Below are 17,641 nucleotides of genomic sequence, written 5' to 3' on the forward strand. Positions count from 1 at the left end.
AAAGAGAGAAGTAAGTCAGGATGGATCACTACGATTGCTTATCATCTTATTATTTGACATTATATGTATATGAATGACATCCATGCAATAAATAGATTTTTAACTTATTAAGGGGAACAAATGTTTATTACAGTTACTTAAAGACAAGATATACAATAGACTTTAGAAAAAGGATATAATACAATTACATATTGGTATCTTTTTTTTTTTTTTTTTTACTATCTTCCTTCTTTCCTCCTCCCCTAAAAAAAATAGAGAGAGAAAGAGAGAGAGAAAGAGAGAGAGAAAGAGAGAGAGAAGAGAGAGAGAAAGAGAGAGAGAGAGAGATGAGGAGAGAGGGAAGAGAGGAGTAAAGTGTGGAGATTTTTTTTCCCTTTAGGCCATTCTGTTTTGAGTTAAAATCATTTGCATCCAACTTTTAACCAACTTGAAAATCTTATTAGATCCCTTTATTTTGGAATACTTGACTGCAACTATGTGAGCACTCTCATTATTATTTTCATCTGGCGATTTATTACATCTTCTTTTAGATAAAGATACAACATCCATTGTTAACAAGACAAAACTGCTTGTTTCACGATCTTCATTTTCAGAACATTCAAATATTTTTTCTTGTGCTGCTCGACCCATAGATAAAAGATCATGATGACTACTGTTCCCCAAAACAAGTCCCGGTGTAGATGAAAGACCTAATGATGAACTCGATTGTTGTTGTTGTTGTTGCTGTTGTTGTAGTAAAAAAGGGGCTGATAATCGACGTTTCTGTCGACTCCACCAACCTTCGGAACTTTGCTGTGAACTATATGCACTAATTGTCGAACAATGCCTTGGATAAGGGACGGTATCCTCTTCATCTAATATGGAAAATCGTCGATAAGGAGGGTAAAGATTTGAATGAGATAATCTTTTGTCCTTTATATATGTTGTATAATCATTTCGTATCGTTAATAAACAAACAAGTTTTGTACTGGTTGCTTGATAAAAAGTAATTCCAAGAATTTCACAAGCTAAACGAAGTATTTTTATCATCTCTAGTTGATTTGTATCTTGTAGTTCATGGTTCAAATTTCCTCGAGTGGTCATGTCAGGTAGAGTATTTGAAAGGTTATTCATAGAGAAAGAGGGTCTATGATGATGAGATTTCTTCTCAGATACAAAAGTAGAGGATGAGGCTGAACAATTTGAAATAACTGTAGTTGAAGATCCAGTATGAATAGAATTACATTGGATTGTAAAGTAACTAATATGATCTTTAGTTACTCGTTGATATAGTTGAGATAAGTTTAATGCTGAAAATGATTTTAAAAGCTGCTTCTTGTTCTGTTCCAACATGACACTACACTCAATTGGAAGATCCTCTTTTTTTTTCTGTTTACGAAATAGATGGCTAATAGGTGATTTTAAATCAGAACTATTGTCTTGTATACTACAAAGTTGAACTTGTTTTAAAATATCCAAGAGATTTTTATTGAGCTCATGAATAGTTTCAAATTGAGATTTCAGATCGATAGGATGCTTTGATGAATGATTTGCTGACGAACTCGTAAAATAAGTAGAGGGATGAAGGATGTGATAAATAATAGTTTTAGGTATCTTGAATAATTTCTGTTTCTCTACTTGAAGATCTTGTTTACATTGCTTTTTATAGTTTTGTGCGCTTGAATAAATTTGATTCGTGTCATCTGTTTTTGTAGAAAGTGCAAGCGATTCAGTAGCTTCCAGAGCATTATAGTTACAATTAGATGCATGCTCTTCAAAGATATCTTCCAAGGCACCAAAATTATTAAACCATGGATCATTGCTTAAAAATGTCTTGAGACTTAATCTATCATATCTATTCATAGATAAGCATTTTTGTATTGTATGTCCAAGTTCTTGACTTATATGTGAAGGAAGTGTATAATTTTGACTGATGATATACTTTTTTAATTCTGAAGGAGCTACATGTAGATACTATTGTTTTTAGAAAAGAAAAGAAAAATACATAATAAACATAGGTATATATATATGTATATATATAGATAGAGTTATATTTACACTTTGCATGAGAGAAAAGCTCACGACCAGCTGTCATTCTAAACAGCATAACACCTAAACACCAAGTATCTATTTCAGGACCAATATAAGATTTTGCTGTACTGATTTCTGGACTATAATATAACATTGATCCTATCATTAGTTATATTAAATTACCTTATTATCAATTAAAATAGATATGAATGTATAAATGTATGTATATACAATACCACAAACAGTTTTTAATCTTTGTAAACCAAATCTATTTCCTAAGCCAAAATCAGCTAATTTAACTTGGTTTGTCGCTGAAGTCAGTAAAATATTAGGCGTCTAAACAAAATAATGAGTATACATGAATGTACGTATATATGTGTGTATGTATGTATGTAATATACCTTTAAATCTCTATGAATAACCCACCTAGAATGGCAATGATTTATAGCCTTTACCACCTGACGAAATATATCACGAGCTCATCTTCAGACATAATTCCTTTTTTTATTTTCTTTAAATATTCTTCCAAATTATAACCTTCAACATATTCCATGATCAAATAAAGGGCATCTGCTGTTTCATATGTTTCATACAGTTTGACTATATTTTCATGATCTAATATTTGCATCAACTCTATTTCCCTTACAAGTCTATATATAATACGATAAGCATGAGCTCTTTTATTAATCACCTGTAAATAAATGAAAATAAAAATAAATAATTAAATGAATAAAGAATGAAAAAAGGTTTTTTTTTTTTTTTTTTTTTTTTTTTTTTTTTTTTTTTTTTTTTTTTTTACCTTTATAGCAACTTTTTCACCAGTTAAATAATGATAAGCCAACATGACTTTACTGAATTTACCAACACCAAGTGGAGAATGAAAAATGTAATCTCCTATACCATTTAATAAACTATCTGAATTAAAAGGCGCTGCTGCAACTCCCGCTGCTGCTGTTAGTGTCTGGTTTTTCTTATCAAGTTTGCTCTTGTGATAAAGGAGTCAATCCAATTTTTTGTTGTTGTTGTTGTTGTTGCTGTTGTGGTGGTGGCAAAGTAGTGAATGTTTATAGTTAGACGGTAAATGACTTGAATTGACAATAGAATTGTCTTGTTCATCTCTCATTTCTACTGTAGTTGACTTGTGTCTCCATTTCTTGTTTGATCGAAAAGGATTCAAGACCATGGTTATGTAAAGCCAAGAAAAAAAAAAGCAAAATAATAATAATAATAAAACGAAATAAAAATAAAAGAGATTAAATAAAGACAAAGAGAAAGGGAACTAAAATAAATGATAAAAAAAAAAAAAAAGAAATAAATAGATGTGAAACCTGTATACCAAGCAATAATAATGTAAAACTGACTTGTATTACAAAAAGAGGTGTATAAATCAAGTTAAAAGCGAGTACAGAATTAAAGGAGAGAGAATTCATAAAGTAACATTATAAAGTCAAATTTTGTCATTTTAGCTGTAAAAAAAAAAAACAACATACAAATAAAAGAGGGAGGAAAGAAAAAGTGCTTACTATAGCAAATAGTCTTTTTTTTTTCTTAACCTGAATTATCTTTTAAGGAAGCTAGTTTCTAAGAAACTTGGTAAATACTAGTTACTAGACATTGATGCATTATAATCAGTTACTGATTTATGCGGTTATTAAACTTAAAAAAAAAATAAAAAATCCAGGAATAAAATTCTTATTCTTCACGAGTTATGTAAAATACTATTTATAGCTTATAATAATATTAGATCCAACTTTTTTTATCATTTTATTTTTTTTAGATATTAAATAGTCCATTTCTTGCTAAAGCTGATTCTAAATGAATAGGTACATTCTGTGCTATTTCTTCTTCTCTCTTTTTATCTAATTTCTTTGATGCTAAAGCTCCTACTTTCTTATAATATTCGAGTAGCCGTTTATGACCACCTGATTTAGCGAAATCATATGGTGTTCCAATTTTACGTGGAATATAGGAATTAAAGTTACAACCACATCGTTCAATTAAGAAAGAAGCAACCTCTAAATGTCCTTGACGAGAAGCCCAATGTAAAGGAGTTTCACCTCGGATATCTGTTTGATCTATAGGTAATTGACAGTTTTGTATTAAATAAGCTACAAGATCTGTATGACCTGAAGCACAAGCATAATGAAGTGTATTTGCACCTAATAAATTTAATAAATTTAATAAATTTAATAATCAATAAAAATTAATAAGCTCAGTTTTTTTTTTTTTTTTTTTTTTTTTTTTTTTTTATTTTATTTTTTTTTTTATTTATTTTTATTTTTATTTTTATTTTTTTTATTACCCATGCTATCGACTTGAAAATGATATTTGGATGGGGTAAGTGATACAATATATTCAACTACAGTGGTATGACAATGTTCAGCTGCAATATGAAGTGCTGTTTTATTTTTTAACCCAGAACCTCTTGAGATCGTGAGGTCAGCACCTGCTTCTGTTAAGGCTTGCAAGCCAGGGAGCCAGCCCATACTTGCTGCCAAATAACCTGGCGTGACTTTATCTTCTTCTACATGACTGAGGGTCATCGCATTCGGATTAGCCCCATGTTGAAGTAATAATTCTAATGTACTCATAGCTTTCATAATAATCGCAGTATGAATTAATCCATATCCATATTTTACTATTTTGTGGCTTGAGGATTGTTTTGCTGTATTTGGTGAACCACCACGTCTTAAAAAATTGCTATATGTGTATATGCATCCCACCATTTAATTTTTTTTTTTTTAAATCTCTACTCTATTATTATATACTTTACCTAATCATTTTTTCTATCGGTGAATTAATATCTGTATCTTTACTTTTCGCAATTGTTTCCCAAAATGCATCTGAGCCACCAAAGGAAAGTGGATCTACTTTACGTTGTTGAATGATGGAGGTATTTATGTATCCTGTTTGCTGACTTGCATTCGTCATTGAACGACTCACTGAGGGATGAGGAGGAAGAGTAGTAAAAGGAGGTGGAAGAGTAGAAGGAGGTGGTAGTGGTGGAGAAGAAAAGAAGAAAAGGAAGAGGAGCTTGTGATGATATATTAAAGGACTACTACTTGTATTGTTTTGCCAAGATCCTTTTCTTCCTTGTGTATACTTTATCATATTATCTCCTCCTTCTGTACTGCTTGAATGAATACTACCTGCAAAACCACCCGTTGTGGTAGTAGCATTTGAGTTTTGACGAAGACGTGGCACAGGTGTCTGTTGTTCAGACGGATAACCATTTATCCAATAAGGTGAACCTGATGTAGTTGATGAACTTGTAGAAGAGGAAGAAGATCGAGATAGATGTTTACTCTTTGTAGATTCTGAAAGTGGTTGATGATTGATTAAAGAAGGAAGAGGAGTAGTAAAGGATATGGAGAAGAAGAGAAGAATAAGAATAAGGCATCCCCCCTCAGAAAAACCAGATTGAGAAGAAGAAGGTGGAGGGCTTATTGGTACACTCGTTGTTCCAGCAACAAGTTGATTATAATTAGCACTCGTCATGATTCTATTATTTTCCAATAATGAAGATGAATTAGAATCCATAGATGGACTTCGAGGTCGATTATGACTCAAAATTGTTTATTTAATTCTGCAGCCTTTTCATATTTCTTTTTAAAGAATTGCATCTCTCGAACTGCTTTCTCATATCGTCGTTGATAATTGTTTTCTATGGCTTGTAAATTTTCATATTCTTGCTCAATAACATCTGATCTTTGTTGAAGTACTGAAATAAGTCGATCATAATCAGTAACAATTCTTTTAATTCAATCTGAATAGCTTGTCGTAACTCTTCATCTGATACATGTTGCATTAAACTTAATATATTCGCCTTTGGATTATTATTATATTTCGTTTTGCTCATCGTTATAAAGTTCATTATTTCTGATATATTTTTGAAGTTGCATTCTTTGCATATTTCGATTCATATGATTGTAGTGTTCCTCAACTTGCTTTATCGCTGTAGGTGATAACATCTTTTATTAGTTAAATACAATATAGAGTAAAGAGGAGATGATAGAAGAGTAAGACTATACAAATATATGAATATGTATATTTATATTTTTATATATAAATGTATGTAAAAAAAAAAGGAGATACAAAAAAAAAAAAGAAGCAATTTCCCTTTTTATTTTTTTCCCAATGATGAGATTCAAAGGGCGGCCATGATTAACTACAACTAATTTATATTTAAGGCAACAATTTAGATCTTTCTATGAAATCCTAACTATCTGTTGTGTCTCAAGGAAAAAAAAAAAAAAAAATGCGGTACCTGAAAAATCCCCCCTTTTTTAGATTTAAGACCATTGTTCTTGTTTCCTATAAATATACGATGAAAGTTTATTTTTACAGATTTCCTGAAACAAATTTGCACAGTAAAGTAAATCGTTTCTCTCATTCGTACAATTATTTATACAGTAATGTAAAAGTAAATATGCTAAAGATTTTTTTTTTTAAAAAATTAAAGATATTAATATTGAGAGAGAGAAACATAAATAACAAAGAGAAGAGTATAATGACAAAAAAAATCAAGTCATAAATGCAATTACAGATATAGTAAATAGACAGAAAGATTAGCACTTTAAAGTTTTATTTTTATTTATTTTTTATAGATGGATAGTATGTCTATCGAAAAATGAAAGCCATTGTATAGGACAGATTAGTAAGTTGCTAATATTCTTTCTGACATCAAAAGAATGTATAATAAGATTAAAGCGATAAAAAAAACACGCGCAAACACAAGAAAAGATTTGGAGTAGAGAGATTAAAGACAACATAGTGATGATTTTAAAATGATTAAATAATTCTGCCACTAAAGTATACTATTCGTATCTCGCAATGAAGGGAAAAGAATCTAATTGTTGTAACTGCCAAGTTTTCACCCCTCATACTCAGTCTTTCTGATTATTTTAAGTGATGGTTTACAAAAGAAATACCATGTTACCCATTAAAATGAGAATGAGTGGTATAGTAAATATCCTTTATAGAAAGTTACAACAAAAGGATTGCCATATAAATGCATTTACAGTAGATGCTTATGAATTTCAAATACCAATAGTAGAGTCTCTTTGCACTGTTTCCTACACAGTAAAGCAAATGGAATGTCATTATGAAATATATATATATATATGATCTGCAATACATGTTTATAGGGCAATACAAATAATCTAGAATTAACAAATGAGGAGTATTCTCATAGTATTAGAGATTATAGCAACGAGATGTAAATGTTTACAGCATATTATTTTCCAAATTGAATAAGTCATGAATGTTCAGCTTAGTTTACCAATAACTGTTGCAGTAAATAGAATGATTCCATTGAGGATAATCGTCAAAGATAAAAGTGTAAATATTGAATTATGCGAATATCAACATTGAATTGAATCATAAGTATTGTCCTCCTGACCGCTCCTTTTATTTCCTTTGCTTTTGTGCAAGTAGGTTATCTAACTCTCTATAAAGTATAGGGGGCATTGACTTCTGAAATCATTGCATATTAACTTTATGTTCAAAACTACTAATGATAATATACCGAGATTTCGAGTGCATAATTGTAAAAAGACGATTTCTTGTATGCTAATCATAAAAGAAGACACAGCTCATTTTAAGGAAAAAATAAACTACGATTTAGTAATCAAGTTCAATATTATGTAATTTCTAATGTTATATATACAATATACAAATGTTGGTGAGAATAAATACTCAATTGTAATCTTTTTTTTTCTAAAGAAAAAAAAAAAAAAGGAAACATAATCATTATATAGTGCAGTCATACCTATATAGTTCTATTTTCTTAAATTAGTAAGTAACTATCAGATGGTGTGCATTAGTAAAGTGGTCTACTATTCCAAATAAGGAATTATAAAATAAACACAAAAGAAAAAGGGTTTTACTTTTTATGTTAGGTTATACACAATAGGTATGTATGTATGTGTGTATGTGTGTGTGCATGTTAGATTATGTAATAAGCACTACATTCAACATATTGTATCTTCCAAGTTATACAATCCTAGAATAAAGAAAGAGAGAACAGATGCTTTTTCTCCTATTTTTTGTTCGACTTTTATAAACTCTATTTATTTAAGAATTTGATTAAACGAGGGCGCTTTAAACATATTTTTTCCATATTTCATCTGACCTTCTCATCATATGAAGAGCTTGTGCTACAGACAATAATCTATATGCAAGTGCTACAAAGTAATCTAAAGCAAAGACCAACTAAAAAGAAAACTTTATTTCGTGTAAAACTTAATTAAAATTCTCTTTTTTATTATCCTTTAAGTTTATAAATATTCCTATTGGCTTCTTGACAGGGAGAGGAAGGAGATATAGGAGAGAGAGTATGTGTGTATGTGTGTTCTTTTTTTTTTTTTTTAAAAAAAAAATAAAGCGATTAAAGGAGAAAAGAACAATACAGCATCTATAAACATGATATATATATAAATTGTATAGGGGCAGAAATAAATAGTAGAATTTGGAAGAAAAAAAATAAAAAAATATGATGATGATTTCTATGTATTCAGATAAATATCTTTTGTATACATATCAGCATGAAAATACTATCTTTTACAAACACAAACTATATTATTTTCCTTAAAAATACACAAATGTAAATTACTGCCTTTTTGGAATATATATACTTTTCAGATCATCTCACTCTTTCCTGCAATTAAATGAATGATATATTCACTTATAACTCATCTATTTATTATTATTATACATAATAGTAGCTTATTCGATATATACTTTTTATAACATCAACATTTAAAATAATCTATTTTCCTTTATCTTCTATTGATGATATACGTCGCTTCTTTGCGATGACAAAATTCTCATAATCAGCAGGAACAGTGATAGAGGGATCCATTAAAGTCTCAGTATGTGTAATATTTGCAAGGTAACGACGGAAAGCCTTTTGAACTGCTTGCATCTTATATGGATTTCGAGTATAGATACGAATATTTATGTCTTGAAATTTATTAGGAATCATATAAGAGACCTTTTCTTGTGGAATTTTAAAAGATTCTATTTATAAAATCATGAATACATGTTATATATATGTGTGTGTGTGTTTTGTATAATTTACTTGCCTTCTTGATTAAACTTTGAAAAGAAACGAATTGAATCGACAGGGTTACTGTCATTCATAGAATAATTGACTTTAGAAAAATCAACAATGATATCTTCTTGTACTAATCCAGCATTATCTGTTTGATGATTAACAATATCTTGAGGAGTCACTCTGTCCTATAACATAATACATACATACATACATACATATTGAAAATGCTTCATTACAACGTTTATATATACTAGACATGTATCCATGCATACCTTATTTAAAAATAATTCTAATTCAGGTGGGATCAAGTATTCATCTACAAATTTATACAAGTTACGTGTTCTAAGATTCTTGATAATCTCACGAGCCTCTTTTAATTCAGGACATTTGGATCTTTTCGATAGTATGAATAATATCATTTAGATAAAGATATTCTTCTGGCTTATTGACTGCATCTGAGATCTTTAAATAACTATCTATTTATTATTATTATTTAGTATTATTTGCTAATATAAAGTGAATATTACCTGCAGATAAAAGTGCATCCACAATCATTAATTCAATTGCTTTACCGACACGATGATTATAAATTTGCTTGAATAACTATACCGTGTATGAAACATTTCATACATATTATAAACTTCTTTATGATGATAACAAATTTCATCATGAATGACTCGGCTATAAACTAACAGTCTTTTCGCATCATAAGAACTACGTAATCCCATATTATAAGCATCTCTTTCAATATAATCAAACTTGTCTACATCTACACTATTCTTTTTATTAGCAACAATATCAAATAAGAATCTACGATCAGCATATTTTTGACTAAATGAACTTGTAGGTTCGCCCATAATTAAGTCCTTCATAAATTGAATATCTTGTTTTTCAATATCAATATGATTATCATCAACTAAATAATCAAGCATCATTTCTGAACCTTGTTCATGAGACCAATTCAAACCGGGCTTTGCCTGAGGCATAAATACATTATCAAATACATGGCTAAATGGTCCGTGCCCTATATACACACACATTTTACGATATGATATCAATATGCTATTAATAAACCCCAAATCACGCCCTCACTCCCTCCCTCCCTTTTCTTTACCCAAATCATGACATAGTCTATATAGCATTTATCCATATATGTATTACACGTTGAAAAAAAAATGAATATCTATACTATACTATACTATGTTCATCATATCATATTTACCCTGCTAATTTAATACATCGAATTTCATCATTACGAATATCCAATTCTGGCTGATCTCTTGCAAATCTTTCAATAAGTGTTCCAGAAAGATGTGATACACCTGAAATATGATTATTATACACATCAATATATATATGTATATGCCTATATATTTTTCATTACCTATTGAATGTTCAAATCTATTATGACTTGCACCGGGAAAAACAAAATAAAGTACTCCTAGCTTATATTATATGTCAAAAAAAAAAAAAAAAAGATGTCACATATATCTTCAAGTACCTGCTTCAAACCTCTTAAACGCTGAAACTGAGGAGTATCAATAAATTCAACTGTATAGTCATTCAATGTAATATGTCCCTAAGTGTTAAAGTAGATGATAAAATTAAGTATTATTATTATATAAAATAATACTGTCTACATACATGAATGGGATCATTGATGACTTTATGTCCATTATAACGGAATCCGAATTTGTTGAACAAATGAAGAATTAGCTTCAAATGTATTTACAATACTATTCATTTTTATAAAGAAAAAAAATGAAAGAAATATATACAACGAAAAGAGAGAGAAAGTAGGATGAAGCTTCTTATATAAATTTAGACTTTTATTGGTTATAAGAAATCAATCTATTTTAATGCAGTTATTTTCCTTCTTCTCCGCCACCCTAGTATAAAATCCCGCCAGAAATTTTATAAGTAAAATGACATTATAACATGATTGGAATCAAATACATGTGTTGGTGTGTGTGTGTTGTATGGTGGGTATATATATATATGTGTGTGTGTGGTTATACATATACATATATGAATTTATCAACTCAATCACAAACACCACTCCTATGACATAACCGCTAAATAATTTTACAAATAAGTAAATAATTAACATTTATGCTGATTTCTACCTTAATGATCCTTTTTTTTTTTGCTGCGGTCCTTGAATAGAATCCTCGTCCTTTGTGGTCTTCAAGTTAGCTACTAGTCTCTACAGTGTTTGACAAGCGTAAGTTACCTTTATTTTATTTTTCTTATATAAAAAAAAAGAAAAAGATTATCCAACTAAATATATTACATATATTCAAACGTAAAGTCATTTATTAAGCTTTATTATAGATTATTTGAAAAAAAAGAAGTAGTCGTATTCATTAGCTTACTATTTAGTAGTATCGTACTCCTTTGACATAATTAATATGCCTCACATTTCTTTGCCATTACTTCCAAGTATATGATGAAATAGGCTGTTTAAAGTAATAAGCAATCCTAAATGCTGCAAACCTTTTATTTTATATAACTAAAAGGACAGCCTGTTATAGAATACTCTTATAATAATAATAGCGTAAAATAATCCTCCACATATACTATGAATATACATTTAGGCACCTATTATCAGAGTCTAACAGTAAAAGTGATTGTTAGAAAAAAATACCAAAGAAGTATAATTCAGTAGAAAAAAAAAAACTTGACTCAAACAACTTGAAGATGAGGGTGACAATCTTTTAAATAAAAATACAATATATTTCTTCTTAATGTAGCCATTTAATACTATAATTAGCAATAGGAAGAAAATGCTTCATTGTATTTATGCTTTCAATAAAAGTTTATTATGTAATAGCAGTAGTAGTAGTAGGAATACACAACAATTTTCGTTCTTTTTTTTTTCCTTTACAATTTTATTAGTTTTAAAAGTCTCTTAAAGGAGAAAATCCAATTCGTGGTTGATTTTCTTGAAATCAAAAACTGTAACAAAATGTCTTAAAAACATATTTCCTAATATAAAATTACGATTATCTGGGGACGGTAAAATTAACAAGAAGCATTGATGATCCGATTCTCTTTTCGCTATTAAATCCTTGATTGCTATAGGAACTTTTATCTCTTTTTCTTGTCGATCAAAAGAGGACGGGAAATAGAAATTGACTCGATTAGGGCTTTCAAATAGATGACAGTCTACTTTAAACATATCAGGTGCATGATTCGTAGAATAATAATACGTGTTATTAGTAATGCTTGTAGCAAGCTCATAAGCTAAAGTCTTGGGTAAATACATGAAATTAGAGCCTGTATCTACTCCGAATGAGATGGGTCGTTCAAAAAATGAAAATTTTTAGAGGTATTAGCCGTTTGGTATTGTATACCCTTCATTTCTACAAGCCAATGAGTATATTGTTTATCGCCATTTTCTAAACTGTGTCCTACAACGGATGTATAGAGTATTGTCTTTACAAAATCATGTATACCACCTAATACAATGCTTCCCTCCTCTGCACTATGAGGTGGTAAAAGGACAGAAAAGAGGGGACCTGGTATCTTTCCAGATTTGTAAAGAGCAGGAATAAAGGGTTCATAAGGTAAGTTATCGTTTATAGCTCTCATGGTACCGGATGAGAATCCTGCTCCAAAGATACCATCCATAATAATAGTTGACGAATGATTTCTGTCCTTCGTTTTCATTTGATCTGAAATGGGACCTTCTATTTTATTCATCATACCCATCACTTGATGTAAAATGGTAAGACCTTGAAGAGAAAGAAGGTCTTCAAAGTATTCACCCTCTGCTCGACCAATCGTATAATTGAGATGAATAGTTTGCGTATCATTAAATGCATGATAGGTACTCGAGTTTTTAGGGTCATAACGATGTAAAAATTCAGGACAACCTGTTTCTGGTGAACAAGTAAAAGAGGGGACCCAAATATCAGAACTGCCAGTATCAAATAATAACGTATATTCTTGAGACGGTGTGCCGATATTAACCTTAATAGCAACTTCATTCATAAAAATATCGTTGATTAATGGGACATGATTATTAGTATCAAACCTCCTTTCATGACGAAACCTTTCTGTTGAAATCTTAACGATAGGAAATTTAACAGGTAATACTACGTTACTATTTACAAAAAGGGTGTTTGATAATAGTGATGAGGAAGCAGTAGACATTAATAAAAATACAAAGATAAATAATTTCATTAGAATTATAAAATAAAGTAAGAAAAAAAAAAAAAGCTAAAATAAATATATCTTATATAAAGCGAACAAAAGGACCTTCTTACTTATTAGGAGAATATATTTATAAAGAACACGTTTTTTTTTTTTTTTTTTTTTTTTTTTTTGAATGTCTCCTATGTCAACAATAAATAAAAATTGGACTCTTTTTTTTATTGTTGTTGTCTTTATTTTATAATCTTCTATTGACGGAACGTTTTAAAGGTTCGCCTTCTTTTGGTGCTTCTACTGAGTCATGTCCACCACTTGAAGTAACTGAATTGTCCTTTGTATATTCCTTTAACCTATTCAAAGTATAATTTTTACCCATTGTATAGGCACATAAAGCAGCTATGCAATACTGTATATTTAATAATAATAATAGCACATGAATTATTTTAAATATTTACAAACAGCTAATGCAGTCCTAAAGTTCTCATTTCAATCAATTAAAACAAAAAAAAAGAGACCATTCATATAATTTCAGTTGAAATTACCATCCTAACAAAACACTTCTTGGTGTATTTTTCATATTTAAAATAAATGTAAGAAAAAAAAAAAAAAAAAAAGGAGGGGAAAAAAAAATACATGTACCCTTTCATGTTTGTTATATTCAAATTGTGACAGCATTTAATTTTCTAATCCTTGAAGCATTTTTATTTTTATTTTTTATTTTTATTATCATTGCAGTCGAAGAAACTAGGTTGGGTCAATAAAAAAATTTTTGGCCATTTCCAAAATAAATCGGGACAGGGTTGTAAAATTGGGATACCAATATGAAAATGGGACACATAAGAGAATATAGGACATGAACGCGAATCTGGGACTATACTGAACAAATTTAAAGATTTTTTTTTTTATTAAAGCATTTTACTCTGTACGGCCAGTACGATGGACATTGTCGCCAATTAACAAATAATTGTCGCAAAAGAAATTTCGTTTTAGGAAAAGCGTATTATCGTAATTGTATTAAAATTTCTTTTAGAGAGGTTCTTTATATATACATTTGATAATTTTGTTATAGAACAAGCTCTGGATATAAGCACAAGTAATATTATAAAAGATGGATTACATAATACAGGACAAACTATAAACCTGAACATATAATAATAAAAGATAACATATTTTTTGTACACTCTTTGAAACTCTATCTCTTTCTTCTCTTTAAAGCCATTATTCCTTTCAAACTGATCAAAACCTAAAGAGCCTTGTTATCATGATCATCATAAAAAAGAGCTCAATTGCCATAATACAGTAATAAGAAAGCTTACAGCCTAACTATTTAAAATGCATAAACTGCCAAAATATCTTGTACAATTGAAAAAAAACTGCTGTATAAAATGACATTTTTTATATTATTGATAGCTTATTTATTTACTCTTATTCTTTTGGAGAATGTATGAATATCATGCTCTGTCGTGTAACTGCATTTAACTAGTTTTAGCTTAATTATTTTACAAGAATGCTCATATTCACATGAATACATATAACAAACTTGTTTTCTTTTTCTTACTTTCTTACTTTCTTGCTTACTTTCAAAGAAGATAGTAATGCTTTACTACATTCAAATAAAAGGCAAAACTTATCTCTAAAGTATTAAAAAGAAAAGAGAAAAAAAAAGAAAGGAGAAAGGCAGGAGAGAAGATTTAACGCAAAGTAAATTAAAAACAAAAAAAAAACGCTAAGATTAAACTTTAATAACTTCTCCTTCTTTTCGTTTATTTTTTTTCTCCTGAATTTTACTATAAAAAAAAAGTACATTTTTTTTTTTTTCCTTTTTTTTTTTTTTTTCTTTAGCTTTTTTTTATTTTTCCTATTCTTCTTTATTTTTACTTGAAACTATGGGTAGACATTGTCAGGGTTATGAAGTGTGCTCAAGTCACATAGCTTGGCTTACTTGAGTTTGTAGAACTGTCCGTTTATAACATGGCTAAAGGAGAGGGCCTAGACTCTCTTTTGGTTACTACATGCATATCCGCCTTCACCTTGGGTTATTGCAACCTTAGATAATTGATGGGACCTTATCGAATTTTGACTGCTCAAGTTTGATTTATTTCCAAAGGAGGAGGGAAATAAAAAGGATACTTGGGGTTGGAAATTGTAAACCTGTTCCTTTTTTAGGGAGATTAGCGTACTCTTTGTCTGCACCATTGAAAGGGCTTATCTCAAGGTTTAGTTTTTCTGTTTTTCTTTTTGGAGGTTTTTCCTTCTTTTTATTTTTATCTAGTTGCTGTTTATAAAATAAAAATAGATAAGGATGCACAGCTTACGTTTCTGACCGTGGTTTTTTCATCTATTTATTTAGTTGAAGAATCCCAACTTGTATTTACTGTTAAGTCAAAAGTAGATGCTAGGGGTCAAAGAAGGGACATTCTCAGGTAAACAATAGTCAGGTCGTGCACTTCATGTATCTGGATTCCTTCCACTTCGCCACGCTACAGGTCAGAATGTTTAGCCCGGCTTCCAATGAAACTTACATCCAACTGTATTTTTTATTGGGTAGGGTGAGGAATCCTATCTTTTTCTTCTAGCAAGGCTTGGGCCAGGTTGGACTTTGCCAAGTGTCTACTAGTTGAAATTGGACGTTTATCTTTCAAGTAGAAATTTAGAGGGAGAAGAAAAAAAAGCCCAACATTTGGTATGGGTTTATATTATTTTTGGGATTAGATATGCTTTCACCTTCTCGTGGTTAATCCTGTTAGTATCAAGTCTCTTTTAAAGAGATTTGAGAACTAAGAAAAGCATCTTTTTTTTTTTTTATAATATTAACAAAAATGAAAAAAAAAAAAATAATTTAATAAAAATCGTTTTATAATAAAGCTGCTTCTCTAATAATATTTAATAATTAAGCGTGTAATTCTTTCATTAACAAAAGTGGTGAAAGACTATAGCAGCACAGTGTATAAATATTTAAAAAGACTATTGTATATTTTCCTAAGATTCCTTTCTCTCAAGGTAAGTTCTGTATGGTTAAATAAATTCAGCATCACTAGAATGTAAATTACCAGAATAAGACTAAAATTAGTCAACATTCGTAATGAGCATTCCATAATCTGATTGCTGTACAAAAGACTGTTCATTTTCCAGGGGTATAACTTGAAGTTGTTTCAAGCCTTACCATCAATTATTTTATCTGGAAACAAACTAACTTTGGTTTTTCCCAACTAATAATTTTTTTTTTCAGCACAATTTTCTCCAAGGAAAATTTTCTTTGGGTATTGATTATTGGAGTAGTTATATATGATATAAAGGACTAAAGGAGGCTTGACCGATTCATCGAAAAGAAGTTGTTAAAATATCTCAGCTTTTGCAAAGAAATCTTATTTTTTTTATTATAAAATTTTCCGCAAAGATAAATCCCTTTACTCCTCCGTATCGTATCTACGGATGGTATAATGTCACTTAATACAAGAAAACGTATTCTTGAAGTCTATCATGAAAACAAAAAAAGGTTGTCCTTTGACATTACTTGTAAAACGTAACAACACGTTTCTGGAAAACGATACTGTTAGATACAATCGTTTAGTGTGATATTAATGAAGGTCATTATTGTTTTGAGGTTCTTATCAGTTACATATTGCTTTGGATGAGCATTGACTTCATCATAAAGAATATAAAGGGTAACTGCTCCTTCAGTGAATTTGTCTCATTACATGGATTAATTAAAGGAAAAACTATAAATTAACCAAAGTTAATGCACATGATGTGAACATACATTTAATAAGAAACTACTGCTATCTTTTATTATGTACGATGCATCTTGCTATTAGATGACTTCTTTTCATAATTCATATGTTGATGCACTCACTATTTATCGCTAACTTGAACCCTTCTACAATACTCGACTGTTTTTTTCTTTTTTTTTTACTTATAATATAGAGTAGATTTTCTTATTATTATCTTATTCACCTTAAATTACACTAAAATAGACTTCTTCTAAAAATTTTCATAAAAAAGAAAAAAAAAAAAGGCAGATCGCCAAGTTTTATTCAGCAATTAAACTATTTCCCTGGCAGATTGTGTCGTCGTTGACTATAGAAAGTATAGTTAATTACTATTATAACATTACTCTTTTTAGGAATTTATATCCTTTTTTTTTAGTAGAGTAAAAAAGCCAAAGAGTACAATCCACGACCTCTAATAAGAAGGTGCTTATAATCCAGTGTTACTATCGAATAGTACATGACATACTTAATAATGGCTTATCTGCTGAAGATCCAGGAGACTCTATACAACTTGATAATGAATCGGTAATAACGCCTTTTTTTCCCTCACTCTTTTGGGACAATGAATCTTAAAGTATAACGGTTGATAAACCGAAAGAAATACAATTCAAGTTTAGTAGCCCCCAAATAAAAATGTTAATTTCAT

At 29.6% G+C, this 17,641-nt stretch overlaps 4 protein-coding genes across 4 annotated transcripts; all 4 read right to left on the minus strand.

The window, feature by feature from the left end:
- Positions 1 to 253: 253 nt before the first annotated feature.
- On the minus strand, positions 254 to 3,281 carry BX663DRAFT_545865 (kinase-like domain-containing protein). The gene is made up of 7 exons (XM_051530946.1): positions 3,107 to 3,281; positions 2,810 to 2,995; positions 2,466 to 2,701; positions 2,412 to 2,436; positions 2,247 to 2,346; positions 2,038 to 2,169; positions 254 to 1,940 (listed from the first exon to the last, which is right to left on the minus strand). The coding sequence occupies exons 1-7, from the start codon at positions 3,191 to 3,193 to the stop codon at positions 376 to 378; spliced, it is 2,331 nt and encodes a 776-aa protein (XP_051379056.1). The 5' UTR covers positions 3,194 to 3,281; the 3' UTR covers positions 254 to 375.
- A 3,191-nt stretch (positions 3,282 to 6,472) lies between these two features.
- BX663DRAFT_522211 (uncharacterized protein) lies at positions 6,473 to 6,886 on the minus strand. The gene is made up of 2 exons (XM_051529350.1): positions 6,614 to 6,886; positions 6,473 to 6,561 (listed from the first exon to the last, which is right to left on the minus strand). Exons 1-2 carry the CDS (start codon positions 6,780 to 6,782, stop codon positions 6,551 to 6,553), a joined length of 180 nt encoding a protein of 59 aa, XP_051379057.1. The 5' UTR covers positions 6,783 to 6,886; the 3' UTR covers positions 6,473 to 6,550.
- Positions 6,887 to 8,779: 1,893 nt separating this feature from the next.
- BX663DRAFT_489428 (uncharacterized protein) lies at positions 8,780 to 11,471 on the minus strand (the record flags this gene model as incomplete). Its single annotated transcript, XM_051524892.1, has 11 exons — positions 8,780 to 9,030; positions 9,144 to 9,252; positions 9,340 to 9,460; positions 9,677 to 10,091; positions 10,182 to 10,198; positions 10,290 to 10,389; positions 10,452 to 10,512; positions 10,569 to 10,646; positions 10,712 to 10,783; positions 11,124 to 11,142; positions 11,443 to 11,471. 11 exons carry the CDS (start codon positions 11,469 to 11,471, stop codon positions 8,780 to 8,782), a joined length of 1,272 nt encoding a protein of 423 aa, XP_051379058.1.
- A 507-nt stretch (positions 11,472 to 11,978) lies between these two features.
- On the minus strand, positions 11,979 to 13,225 carry BX663DRAFT_489429 (aspartic peptidase domain-containing protein; the record flags this gene model as incomplete). Its single annotated transcript, XM_051524893.1, has 2 exons — positions 11,979 to 12,313; positions 12,424 to 13,225. The coding sequence occupies 2 exons, from the start codon at positions 13,223 to 13,225 to the stop codon at positions 11,979 to 11,981; spliced, it is 1,137 nt and encodes a 378-aa protein (XP_051379059.1).
- Positions 13,226 to 17,641: the final 4,416 nt, after the last annotated feature.

This window comes from Cokeromyces recurvatus (assembly GCF_025118155.1).
Source record: "Cokeromyces recurvatus strain NRRL 2243 chromosome Unknown BX663scaffold_33, whole genome shotgun sequence".
In the NCBI taxonomy this organism is placed as follows: domain Eukaryota; kingdom Fungi; phylum Mucoromycota; class Mucoromycetes; order Mucorales; family Mucoraceae; genus Cokeromyces; species Cokeromyces recurvatus.

Coding starts and splice junctions, on each gene's coding strand:
- BX663DRAFT_545865 (XM_051530946.1), bottom strand. CDS start 3,193: ATGGTCTTGAATCCTTTTCGATCAAACAAGAAATGGAGACACAAGTCA. Junction 2,996..3,106: donor ATGAACAAGACAATTCTATT/GTCAATTCAAGT, acceptor CTTTATCACAAG/AGCAAACTTGATAAGAAAAA. Junction 2,437..2,465: donor GTGATATATTTCGTCAGGTG/GTAAAGGCTATA, acceptor TTGCCATTCTAG/GTGGGTTATTCATAGAGATT.
- BX663DRAFT_522211 (XM_051529350.1), bottom strand. CDS start 6,782: ATGTTGTCTTTAATCTCTCTACTCCAAATCTTTTCTTGTGTTTGCGCG.